Genomic DNA, 14,024 nt, shown 5'->3' on the forward strand with positions numbered 1-14,024 from the left:
TCAGATTTAAAGTCTCAGCGTTTAGTGATTGTGGCATTGTATGAAATCTTGGCCTTTCCATACTCATGCTGAAGTATAAAAAGGGATTGCTCCCCATTGTCAAATAAAAAAAAAAAGAATGTTCTGTATATTATACTTGCCTCCATCTTGTCATCTTAGCCACACACCCCGCCCCCCACTGTTTATTGCCTGTAACATTGCCATTGTATAGTGGGGGCGTGGTCATGATGATGCATTCACCACACCCCCTGTACTGCCACCTATGACGTTTCACACCCTCACCTCACCCCCTATGTCACGTCACACTCACCCGCCCCACACTGCGCCGACCTGGCAGCCCGAAAGTCGGCAACTGTGACTTACTGTATACAAGTTACAATTGCTGTAGAATAGTTTGTAAAGACCATTTAGGAGAGAGCAGCACAGATACAGTTTTGTCTTCTTTTTAGGTACCTGGGTGATGTTTACAGATCAAGATGGCAACTTGTGTAGGCGTATGTAAGTGGCCATTTTCTGTAGGAGGTAATATGGATGGATGGATGGGTGGCATTACTTGCATGAATGTGCCTAGTAATTCACCAATACGCAAAAACAATATATCAAATTGTCTAACAAGATTTTTGTGAAGAAACATCGTAAAAGAATTTAAATTTACTGCTATGGTAAATAGTATATTGTATTATTTTGGTATTTTGCAGTTTCATGGAAAATTGATGTGTACAGTATGTACCAAATGTAATAAAACACAACAGTGATACGTAATAAAGACATCCTGATGTCCCTTCATTTTCATAATGAGGATACATAGGAGGCTAAGCTGAGCAGTGTTTTAGGAGAAAAGTTGAAATGCACAAGAAAGTTTTTTGCACTTTTGTGAATGACCTTTGGAGAGTTTTCACAGAAATAAGGCAGGGTGCAGTGAGCAACAGCCAAATGATTGAACCGGAGATGGTTAAGTACCATTTATGAGCCTCCTCTGTGGTGTAATCTCTGCCACGAGAGAATGAAATATTGACATTAGTCTGATTTCAGCCATGACATGTAGGCTCCTACACATATGCCATTTAATTTCACACTTCTACAGTATGTATATTACATTTGCTTTTATGAATGATTAAAGCTATGACTATGTACATCTGACACACAAGTATTCACAAAATTAACTGCTAGTTACAGATTTAGAGCTGGTGCTCGTGTACAAAGATGGATTTGCTCCCTGAACCAGGTGTTTGCGGACATGGGGTGAAATTCGCCAAAGGGATAACTTTGACGGGATCTTCAATGGTACAGTGTCTCTCGCATGTGTTGTAAAACTGGGGTCGAGATGCCCCTTTGTCGATGTCTTCCTTGGGTAGAGGTCTTCCAAGGGTGTGGACTCCGTCTGGTCTACTCTCTCTCCCCCACCCTTGCTGGAAGCCACCAAACGACGGCAGAGGTGGGTTCGACTGTTCGTATTGGGTCAGTATTGGTGGCATCCAACAGTTGTCGGAGTGACCTAAAATCAGGCATTCTTGTGTGCAGGTCTCCGAGGCTTCTGCTAGTGCTTTCTGAAGATTGACTTCAATCGCTGAAACAAACAAAAACAGTTTCTCGGTTATGTTCGTTCCATACAACTGTATTCAGTTATTGTCTTTACAATCAATTTAATAAAACGTTGACATTTTAAATGTAATTTGCCTGTAAGCCAGCGTTGCATTAAATTTTTGGAACGTTGTGGTTTTCAGACCAGGAACTAGCAACTTTTTGAAAAGGTTTAAACGGTATAAAAACATACAATGCAATTTATTTATTTTTCTAGACATTTTCAATTATATTTCAATATACGGACAGTGAGAATGTGGACCCACACTTTTTTTAAAATAGTTTTGATAGAATAACATTGGTATGTATTTTTAGAAGCTATTGTTCATATTTTGTTTTGCGTTTGTTTTTAGACTGTCTAGATTATGAGAATGGGCTTTTGTTATTATAAGGTGTATATATATATATATCCGACTGTGATAAAAGGCAAAACTGCCACTGAGAATTACTAGTGACAATTATTGCAAGTGGGGAAACTAGAGTGAAATGTTAGTAGACCACATAATACAAAATGAATTGTTTTAATCAGCACTTATGCATACTCATTTCTATCCAGTATACTGTATACAGTTTGTTTGTTTGATTTAATATATACACATATACATTGGATAAGGCAAGAGACAATATTGTTTTTTAAAGTCAATGACTGAATCCGTTTCCCCCCGAATTAAACATGTAATTAATCCGATAATGATGGCTAAGGGAAGCTCTTTACCCAATTACTAATTAGATTTAAACAAAAGGGATACAACTGTAAAAGCATTCAAAGTGACTTTTAATTAATATTTTTTTATGGATCCATCCAACAAATGTGCCAAACTTTCATCTAGTTTAAGGTAACATTTTGTTAAGGGGAAATAACCATACGGAAAGTTTCCCTAGCAACAGCAAAGCAATTGTAGGGTATTACACAGAAATATTACGCCCCTTGAATCAATTATTTAATGGTACTTACAACCTATATTTAAACAGCAGATACAATAGCATTGCAAAATCAAAAAAACAAGATATATATGTTAAATTAGTTAAAATTAAATACATCCTATTGGTCATTTTGGTTTTCATTTTGAATCCTGTACAAGTCAGCATATGTTATAACTGAAAAAAATTATTTAACAATTAAATACGTTTTCTGTGATATGTGTGGCTTAATTATTATACTTTAAACTTCCTATGTGGCTAGAAAAGTCATTATACTTAATATGGGATGTTCGCATAGTGGTCATATGCCCTGATGAAATCTGAATACACATGAAACGCGTTAGCAGTGACTACATCAGGGAGTGCAACCCATCTAACTACACAGTGTTTTCTCCACCTGAGGAGTTTTTTTATCCAGTGATACAATTCTAAACTGAGCATTTCAGCAAGGCAGATGTGCTTATACAGTACATAGTAATTTAATAAGACCTCTGTAATTATGATTATTTTCACTTAAAGGTTTTTAGAAATATTGATAAATATAGTCACTGTAAATAATTTATAATTTTTTACAAATTAGCCTGTAAAAAACTCAAATTTGCAATCTTTTCACAAAGGAATTGAAAAAAATATATTTTTATCTTTTTTGTGAATGAATTTTGCAGCTTGAGTCATCTCGATGTGAAAAGCTGAATACTTTACTGAAATAAAATTTCAATTTTAAATTTTTTACTCCTTGTGGTATACACTAAAAATATTGATTATTTTTGAGCAGTAATATAAATAATTCATAGTAAAGGATTTAGAATGCTCTAATTAAGTCAGGAGCCTGAATCCTCTAGGACTCAGGAAGTACAGCAGTTTCACCGCTCTCTTGGCCTTTGATGGAAGCTTGCAATCAGCATTTCAACTGTAAGTAAACTTTTTGCACTAGGAAGATTAAAGGGGAATCATTATCAATACTTTATTATGTTTGTAAGATTAAATATACTTTAACCCCTTTAACGCTAAGGATGAGGTGGACTTGTCCTATACATATACCCCTGAAGTGCTATTGTTTGAGTCCTTTATTATTCATGGAATACAGAGCTATAAAAATAACTCTTCCCCATACTACAGAACAGTGAGTGTGTGTGTTACTGTTGGCTCTGGGTACAGAGGCAGTGCATAATGATGTCATCTGCCAGTCTTTGATTGCCTCACAGAGCATCGATCTCTGCCGAACACTAGAGAAATGCTGGGAGAGCAAGGGCATTGTGTACCAAAAGTGCCTGATTTTCCCCTTCCTGTCACTTAGAAACTCAAAGAAAACCCTGTTTTCAAAGCTGGTGGTCCTTTCATGAAAATGAAGATACCCCTCAGAAGTAATTGTAGGGTGATGATCATGTGTATTTTCTGTTATGGTCTGTTTGACGTAGTGGCTTGCAGTAAAATTGGCTTTGCCAACCATTAGAGAGGACAACAGGACCTCTTTATAATGGAGAGGATAGGGGTGTGTAAGGACCACCGATTTTGATTGACAGGAGGGCTATTGTTGGTGTAATTTCTATAGAAACTCAAGTTCATCCATGATCCTGCTCCACCAAGTTACTGATCCATAGAGGAGGGAATGGAACCCTCTGGGCATGGGGCCCACTGGAAATTTTCCCTGTACACCTGTAAGGCCAGTCTGAACCTTGCATCCGCATGACAGTCATATAAAATATCAATATACGGTGCTGTACATACCGTATACACCCACCACTATCCAAGTACTGTAGCTATCATCGGATATATTCAGCATGCTGACAGTTGAAGTCCTGATGCCAGAATTTCGACATGCAGCCAGAATACCAGCACCAGAACTCCGACATGAGTGACAATGCCTACACTGGAATCTGGACCGCCAGGGATTCCTAGTAGGGTGGCCATTTTTTCAATCCTGGGTATTGGGATTGAAAAATGGTCAATACCAGGATTCCTGGCATACCTGGGATTGGCTTTTTTGCTGTGTGTCTGGCGTCCCCTCTGCACCCCCCCCCCCACCCCCGGTGGGTGGGAAACTTCCTTTGGGCTCGGTGGTGGGTAAAGGGTGACTCTCCTTTGGGTTCGGCGGTGGATAACAAATGGTTGACTGCACAGTGTGACCTCTGACTTTACGTCAGGGGGCTGCCGGGAGGGGGGAGCCAGGTAGTAAAAATACATAGGGCCGCCTGATCCCGCAATCCCCGGGATTAAAGCCTCCAATCCCGGGATTGAATACTGGACGATTGTGGCCTAAATCCTGGGATACCGCCGATCCTGGGATTGGCCACCCTAATTCCTAGGTTTAAACTGCAGGGGAGGAGGTTAGGCTTATGTGCCACCGGTGAATGTTAGGGCTAGGCTGCGGGGAAGGATGGGTTAGGGTTAGGCTGCGGTAATGGGGAGTTAGGTTTAGGCACCATTGGGGAGGGTAAGGATTAGGCTGCAGGGAGGGAGGGTCAGGGTTAGGAGGAGATGGTGGGGAAGAGAAGTATACTTACCTAACCCCTGTTGGGATCTTCTCCTTTGGGATGCCATTGTCGGTCATATAACTGCCGGCATCCCGAACACCGGTAAAAGGTGTCACACCCTTTACCACACTTTTTGTGTTTACGAGAGAAAAATGAGTATCTTAGTGATTTCAGTGATTGTGCATATACCTACTGAAATTTCCGTCTGTACTTATTATCTATTGTTATGTACCAGAAAAACAATACAAATAAGAATAAAAATGGAACCAGTGATGATAGATTATAATAAACTATATCAATAGCATCTACTGTACTAATTAAGTAATTAAGGAAGTAAATAGAAGGGGGAGATACAATCAAGTCCCTTTCTTTATCAAATGTCAATCAACTCTTTTCAGCTGTACTTCCAAAGTGCCAGAGCCCCATTAATATGAGACCCCAAGAGTGATGACATAGATATTCTGTATCTTATCATGATATTGCAAAGTATAAAAACTGCACATTATTTGGACAAATAAATAAATGGATAAAAAATAACCATGTCAGTGCAACATGCATTAGTATTTTCAAATAGAGCGCATCAAAACTCATGCAGCAAGATTCATACTATGCTATGTTTAACATGATGTATGTATCTAATGAGCAGGCAGCTTGCAAATTAAGGACTCATCTACCGTACAACTGGTGCTACTTGAGTGACTCCTGCATTTAATTTACAACCCATCTGTGCTTACCATGGCAACATCTTAGACCGGGACAAGATGAACGTGCATCGGCTATATGGGGCTCGCTGATTGGACACTTGGTAGACGCAATCCAGTTACTTGTAACAAGCATTTAATGCAGCTCGCGGACATTTACACCATAAGCACTCTACAAACAACACTCATCTGACTTGGGGGGTTATTCAGAGTTGTTATCAAACCAAAAAAGTTAGCAATTGGGCAAAGCCATGCTGCACTGCAGGTGGGGCAGAGGTAACATGTGCAGAGAGTTCGATTTGGGTGGGGTGTGTTCAAACTGAAGTTTCAATTGCAGTAAAAAATAAAGCAGCCAGTATACCCTGCACAGAATCAATATAACCCACCCAAATCTAACTCTCTCTGCACATGTTACATCTGCCCCCCCCCCCCCCCTGCAGTGCAGCATGGTTTTGCCCAATTGCTAACTTTTTTGGTTTGCTAACAATACTGAATAAACCCCCCCGAGTCAAGTGAGTGTTTTTGTAGAAGTTCCTTTATAGACTATACTTACAAACCTTTTTCAGATACATCCTTTTGTTTACTGATGCACAAATGACCCCATTGGCACTGTACACACTAGCTGGCTTTTTCTCCCAACAGCAACTTGGTTCATTTACAAACTAAAGTGCCATTTGCTTGAGCTTTGTATGTTCTACAGTACCCATGTATGTATGGTATTCATGCATTAATAGAGAATTAATTTATGCTCGAATATGTTATTTTATGTATAGTTAGGACTACTTAATAGATTTCAGGCAACTTTATAATTATCTACGCAGTCAATTATTAAATACTTTTACCTCATTTAAGGGAGAAAACGACCGCTTTCTAAAAGCAAAATGAAAATAAACCTAACAAATTGTTCCCTGAAAGCGATTTGTTTTCTATGAGATTTTTTTGTGTTACATGTGCCGTAGATATGTTAATGGCATAAGGGGGTGTAATATATGGCTATGCATCATATTTGCATATATTAACAGAGAATTTGCTTGCATGAATCATTCCCACATGAATGATAAGAAAACACAGATGCAAATTAGCAGAACGTGCTGCATGGATCAGGTGGAAATGGAAATGAATGCTCTGAATTTCCCGGGGAAATTATCTAATTTTAAACTGTGATCAATTCCAGGATTCACATGTATAATCTTAAATATTGGGTGAAAATCGGAGAATATAGAAAACCGATTCCTCCACCAAAGCGTCTGACATTGAGAAAACCGCGGCCCATCAATAGGAAATCTCTGCCAGACTTTGGAGTACATATCAAACATGCGAGACGTGTTTATTCACAGTGATTTAGTGTTTGATGTAGATTTCATATCTCAAGATACTGTTATTATTGGCGCTCAGAGGGGAGACGGAGAATTTGTGCTGCTTTTTCTTGGCTCAGAAGTTGGAATAGAAAGTGCCCAGCAAATGGTGTAAGTTGGAGGCTGGCAGCGTTAGAGTTTATGTGCCATAAATTATACGGAGAACCAAGGAACATGTGTCGCTGAACACTTTTCGAAACGACATTACAGAATTTTAAAGAGGAATTGTGACTTTTGTTAATAACAAACCTTGCAAAGTCTCTACGGAACCCCCAACACCCCCCCCCCCCCTCCAAAAAACAAACAAACCTGGTTTTGCCTTTTAAATTTATGCTTTAAAAGTACAGGTAGACTAGCAGGAAGTTCAGGAAAGTGCGTTTAGAAGACCCCGCCGCAATAGGGTCCCGCCGTGCATGCACAGCAGCTGCACGGCCATACACATTGCAGGCGCATCGCCGATGGATGCGAACACAATGTCATTGACATGTTGTGGAAGTGGGGTTATGGTATTGCGAGGACGGCACCAGAAAAACGGGGGCAGGCTGGGACTGTTTTCGGGGCGGCTGCGTGCCATCACACACAGCCGCTCTGAAAAAAAAGGGGGGCTCTGACCGGCTGACAGCTGCACTGCCAGGGATCAACCATAGATCTGATGTATCCGCAATCTAATTGCGGACGCATCGGCTTGCATTGTCATGGCTAGCAAATTCCTGATCTTATAGACGGAAGATAAGAACCACTTGGCCCATCTAATCTGCCCCTTTTTTAACCATATTGTCCTCTACCACCTCTGCTGGGAGGCTATGTCACTTATCCACTATCCTTTCTGTGAAGCATACTTGCCTACTCTCCCGGAAGCTGCGGGAGGCTCACGTTTTTTGGGGTAGCCCCCCGCACCCCCGGAAGAGTAGGCAGGTCTCCCGCATCCTGCGCGCATCCTAGTGATGCGGGCAGGATGGAGAGATACTCTCCCGTGTTCGCGGGTCCGTGGAGCGGGGAAGGGGTTAAAATGATACAAATTGCATCATTTTAGCCCTGCCCCTTCCCACTGACCCGCAAATCGCTGTGTTTTCTGAATACGGGGGAGGGGCTTGCTGATGTCACAGCCCGTCTCCGCCCCCTGAAGTCTCCTGCAGCGTCTCCTTTCCGGGCTTCTCTTGGAGAGGAGAAGTTCAGTGTAGGCAAGTATGCTGTGAAGTAATATGACTCTCCGTATGGATGAGAGGGGACATGGCTGGAGAGAGTTTCCTGGAGTCTACTGTATATGACAAAATACTATGGTCCTAATTCTGCTAAAAATCGCAAAACTACAACTCTTTTCTTCAACATGCAGGGGGCCACCCAGCACAGGGCCAGGCCACCCGCATGCCAGGGCCTGCCACCTTCTAACATGGATTAAGGTAGCCCCCTGCCTACGCTGTTAAGTCGGAGGGCTGCCATCTTTTCACACAGCTGCCGCGCCCCTCCCCTCCATTGTTCCAGACAAGCCTCGGTTGTGCAGGCCGCACCCCTAAATCAGAGCGCCAACGCCCACAAAATGTGGCGTTGATGTCCCATTCCTGCCCCCTCCAAGACAGAACGCAGATTAAGTCTTTGCGCATGCGCGTACATGCCTGCGCGTATGCGCTGATGTGCAGAACTCACTTCTGAGTGAATTTTGCACATTGGCGGCTGTAGCTCAATTAGGCCCTATTTGTCTTTTACTTTTTTTCTCATTTTGCAATTACACTAATGTCACCTTCCAAATAATGCCCCTGTTGTGTTGAAAATTTGGATTACACAGGTCTCCTATGAAGTGTATAATTGCCATTACTGTATGTTTCTTAAGATAATGAGTTTGTTAAGTAGTTTGGCTTCTGTGATCTACCATGTGGCCTAAATACTGCTCCCCTTCCCCCTCTTTGGTCTAGTCTCAGGTCATCAGTTAGTGTGGATTCTCTGACCCAAGGACTTGGCTTACTTACTCTTTACCACGTTGTCCTTTGTAGCAGCCTGCTATCCATTGAATCACTCGTAAAGAGCTCTCACCTCTAAAGCACTGTGTATCCCTTCTCATTCTTCATCCCTTATGTCTCCATACTGTACGGTATGTCCCTGGACAAATCCAGTTCCCTCAAACCTGCCCCCTCTACTGCCACCCCATAAAGCTTTCTTCTTAGCTGGTCCTTACCCCAGAAACTCTGTCCCTGTAATCACATTTCTAACTTCAAATGCATAATGACATTATCATCATCTTAGTCTGTGCCTGTGTCACTCACTGCATGTCCAGAATTTACATCATTATACTTCCAAACATTGAACTTCAGCACTTTGCTTTTGCCAACTATTAAATATTTACAGCCATGATTCTGAGTTGCACCTAAATTCCACTGTGGACGCATCTAGTGAGTCTTGGCAAACTGCGACTGTACCGCAGTGAACATAAGCATATTTGCGAATCTCGGGGTAACTCTAAATTGGTAATTTCTCTCTTGCTGTGAAATCGGCATGACTAAGCCTAAGGGGATGCCTAATTTAGTTGTATGTCTTGCACCTACAGTAGCGTTGGGTGTAACCAACTAGTGATTTTCTTGTGCATGTAACAGGTGGGGTGATGTGTGCGCATGAGGACCTGCGTACAGTGGGGGTCATTCTGACCCATTTGCTCGCTGCTTTTTGTCGCAGCCGAGCGAACTGGTCCCTACTGCGCATGCGCCGTAGTGCGCCGGCGCATGCCAGACGGGCGAAGGCCGTAGCAGGGATACGATCGCCTCTGCCTGATTGACAGGCAGAGGCGGTCGCTGGGCGGGAGGGGGCGGAACGGCGATGTTTGGCCGCTGTTATGTAGGCGTGGCCGGACCGAACGGGGGGCGGCCCGCAGCGGCTGCGTGACATCATACGCAGCCGATGCGGGCCGGAGAGCGATGAGTAGCTCCCGGCCAGCACGCTAAAGCTACTCTTGAAGTGCAAAGGCATCGCCGCTGTGCGATGCTTTTGCACTTCTGCGGGGGTCGGCACTGACATGCAGGGCGGACTAGCCCTGAGCTGAGCGTCCCCCCGCATGCCCGTGTGATTGATCATAGCTGTGCTAAATTTAGCACAGCTACGATCAACTCAGAATGACCCCCAGTATTCGGTCTGCAATCCATTTACATTCAGAACCCATCCACTTTCAGGCCTGCATGCAACACAGTAGTAGATTCTAAGCTCTTGATGGCAGTTAATTACCTCTATCCTTAAGTGATTTTACCCCCTCTCCTATCCCTGCTTAGTTTTGTCATTTCATAATATAAATAATATACTCAAGCTCACATATACACCAGAAACCAGATATACATATATTGTGAAACATTTACACTAGATGACTCCGAAAAACACAGTTCAAAAATCAAAGCTTTAAAGATAGATTTTATAGAGTGCGGAATAAGCAAAGAAAACTCAAAACACCATTATCATGCAAACACAGCATACTGTAAGTAATAACTAAACTGTCCTAATATGCAGAAAACTGCCTCAGGTCAAAGAACTTCAAAAGAATTATGCTGTTTTGTTATTTTCTTTTAATCGTTTTACGCACAGAGTGTATATTGTTTTAGATCAAATCGAATAAATTAAAACCGCTAAAATAATTAAATGTGACAGTTTCAGGATGTTAACCAACCACACTTACAATTCAGTGCAGTTTTTTTTTTTATCATTAGAGAACAAGCAACAATTAGCAGGCAATTAAGCAAATTACCTCTAATTGTATCATGACTGAGCTAGATTTTATAATTCCACAACACAGCCCATACATGAATGCATTGTCGGCTGGGGCCAGAACAGTTCTATCTGCAGCCAGATGTGGATTTGTCTCCTATTAACTGCACAACTAGTTCTAACAGCCAGCAGGGAATTATGTTGATGACGAGGAAAAGAGCTTATGTCAGCCAGAAAATAGGAAGTCATAGGATTGCTGGGGATCAAACTCAGTCCAAGCAAAGGGTTGAGCCATAACAGGGGGGAAATTATTGGAGTAACTTACCCGGGTGACCAAATTTAGCCGCTTGGGTGATATAATTTAGTAGGTGCAACTCTGCAAGAAACCATTTGGATAGGAAAAATGAAAATAGCAATGGAAAATGGTTTGTTAGCATGAATAGTGGTTGTTGTAGAAAGCAATACAATATGTCACATTCTGAGATACATTCCATCACAGTAGATACATTTATCTCAAGCTGCGCAATGCCCTGGCGCAACGTACAGACGGTTTAGGCAACCTGTAGGTCTCAGCCCAGTTGTACAGCTCTATAAACCCTTTCACACAGGCATAAACATTTATATTTTGTAAAATGCTCATTGCAAACCGTGCTTATTAGTTATGGAGGGGAAGGTTTTTTTTTTCACAAATTATGTATAACTATTACTGCAATGTAATGGAACACACAGGTTTTTATAGGGCATGACTTGGTAAAGTATGAGCACTTGGATTGAGAGTTGGGCGTACTGTATAGCTTTGTACTAGGTAAATCTGTGGATGTTTTTTATGCTTACTGTGTGTCAATGAGCCCCAGATCAGACGATGGCTGCCTACATTACTGTGACGCACAGAAAGTTCAGCCTTTGACTAAACTCTAGTTACATTTACCTTGTGCATTAGAATCCATAAATACAGAATTAATCATACAATTCTGTGAACTTCTTACTGTTTTAAAATAAATACAATGTTTTATACAGTATGTTATGGATTTAAGTGCAAAATGCTAGAATAAAAAAACAAACAAACATTTTTTTTACACCAAATACTGCTCAGTGTCTTATTTAATGTCACAGTGTCTGAGTAATTCTTATACTCCGGAATTTATTAGTAAACTCTCTTATTGCATTACTTGTACAGCCACTATGAAAGGAGAGATTGATGGGGATACAGTGCTACCAGTTTGTACCGTCTGTTTCTCATGCATATGCTCACAAACTAAACCCATTTGGGAGTTGAAGAGCACCAGCCACAGAAATAAGGGACAGATGTACTAACCTTGGAGAGAGATACAGTGGAGAGTGATAAAACACCAGCCAATCGGCTCCTAACTGTCATATTTCAAACACAGCCTGTAACATGACAGGAGCTGAATGGTTGGTACTTTATCTCTTTCCATTTTATCTCTCTCCAAGGCTTAGTACATCTCCAGTCTCCTATGGACTGTTGTTGCCCAGGATGTAAGTAATGCCCATTCAACAGCCTGTAATTAGGGTGGCCAATTGAATTGAAAAATGGTCAATCTCGGGATTCCTGAGATACCCTGGATTGGCTTTTTTACTGTGTCCGCCGATCCCCCATGCCCCACCTTGCCTCTCCTCTCCCCATCCACCCTGCTCCGCCCCATACATATATCTCACCAAACTTGCTAACGGAACAGTTATCAATGCTTTACTAACCAGTTCTTGCTTGTAGTTCATGGTCATAACTGGAATCAGACGCTAAACACGCCATTAACGATTTCATCTGGCCGTCTGATTTCAATTGGAACTAGGCGCAAACTACAGTTACTAACCATTTCTGCTTGGCTATTAAAAATTATATTGATTATTCTAAGCCTTTCTAAGCTCAAGTGATTGGGATCTTATAGTGTTTAACTGAGAGATAAAGTTAATTATGTGGTTTTAAACTATAATTGTCATATTTATTAATACACCGGCCGTGTGGTTATGTATTGTGTGATTGATTAAATGTTTTAGGTCTTTAATTATAACTGATCTGGATAGCGCTTTATTATATTTGTTTGGTTGTATTATCTCACCAAACTACAGGGGTGGGAGGGTGGGAATCTTCATTCAGACTCAGCGGCGGGTGACTGCTGGCTTTCCATCGGGCTCGACGGCGGGTGATGTGCTGGTGACTCTGTAGCGTGACCTCAGAGTTGGGGGGTCACGCTGCGCAGGGGGAGCCGGGAGGAGGAAGTCGGGCAGCGTTGAGCGTCCTGAGGAAGCTCAACGCAGCCCGGCATTAAAGGGTCGCCTGATCCCGCAATCCCGCGATTGGAGCCTCCAATCCCGGGATTGAATCCCGGCCTATTTTTGGCCCAAATCCTGGGATCCCACTGATCTTGATCCCAGGATTGGCCACCATACCTATAATGCTTCCTAGACATATAGTAGTTATTGATGACTTTTGATGCTCGTGAAACCCTACAATCATATTAGGATCTTCAAATCTCCCTGACCCCATCTCCCCTCACTTTACTGAGCAGAACAATTTGCCCATCATCGTGGCAGATGAATTTCTATTTTCTACACAATCTGTGATAAGTGAATTCACAAACAGTGGCCCTCATTCAGCATGAATCGTAATTGCAAAGTTGGTCGCAGCAACTTTGCAAATGCAATCCATAGCAATGCAAATGCAGGAGGATTGCAAAGGCAATGCTACAATCGCATTGCAGTCCGGGATGAACAGGGTGACCATGTTTATCTGCGACGGCAGGCTGAGTAAGCCTAAGCTTATTCAGACAACCTGTTGCAGGGCGGCTTGCGAGGCCAAGGAAACTGCATACGCAATGCAGTCCTTGGACTCGCCGCTCCCGGAAAATGCCCCCGTCCCTCCCCCCGAATGCCTCCGCCTGTCAATCAGACAGAGGCATTTGCATTACTACAATGCGATCGCAGGACCCATCCCTGCACATGGACAGAATGGGTCCTTTGAATGCACAGTTTTCAGATTATAGCTGAACTGCACAGGGTATCGCAGGAGTGATCCAACCAGAGGAAACCCCACAGTGAGGAACGCGAAAGCAGAGGATGTTGCATCTCTGCAAAATGCCCTGTTCCGATGGAAAACTCTGTTTGTGGCAAACATCACTGCAGTTACACTCTTGGTATTCTACTGCTGGTTTCCTCACAAAAAGAGACGAAATATTGGATTTTCACAATTACGAACTTATCGATCTACAGAGCTCTGTATACCATTATATGCAGCAATATGAATAAGGAATATGATGTGTAATTCGGCACCCGTAGACCCACAGAGACCAGAAACA

The 14,024-nt window shown here is 42.3% G+C and overlaps 1 protein-coding gene across 4 annotated transcripts in view; it reads right to left on the bottom strand.

Annotated features, from left to right (window-relative positions):
- Positions 1-1,021: 1,021 nt before the first annotated feature.
- PCDH11X (protocadherin 11 X-linked) overlaps positions 1,022-14,024 on the bottom strand; it is a 1,521,665-nt gene continuing 1,508,662 nt past the window's right edge. For 3 of the 4 annotated variants that reach the window (XM_063938376.1, XM_063938377.1, XM_063938382.1), the window contains one exon: positions 1,022-1,567. In XM_063938376.1, coding sequence (XP_063794446.1) covers positions 1,179-1,567 — 389 coding nt within the window. In that variant the 3' untranslated portion in view covers positions 1,022-1,178. The remainder of the gene's footprint in view (positions 1,568-14,024) is intronic. The other variant, XR_010183186.1, reaches the window with a different exon arrangement.

Source organism: Pseudophryne corroboree, chromosome 8 (genome assembly GCF_028390025.1).
Source record: "Pseudophryne corroboree isolate aPseCor3 chromosome 8, aPseCor3.hap2, whole genome shotgun sequence".
Taxonomy (NCBI): Eukaryota; Metazoa; Chordata; class Amphibia; order Anura; family Myobatrachidae; genus Pseudophryne; species Pseudophryne corroboree.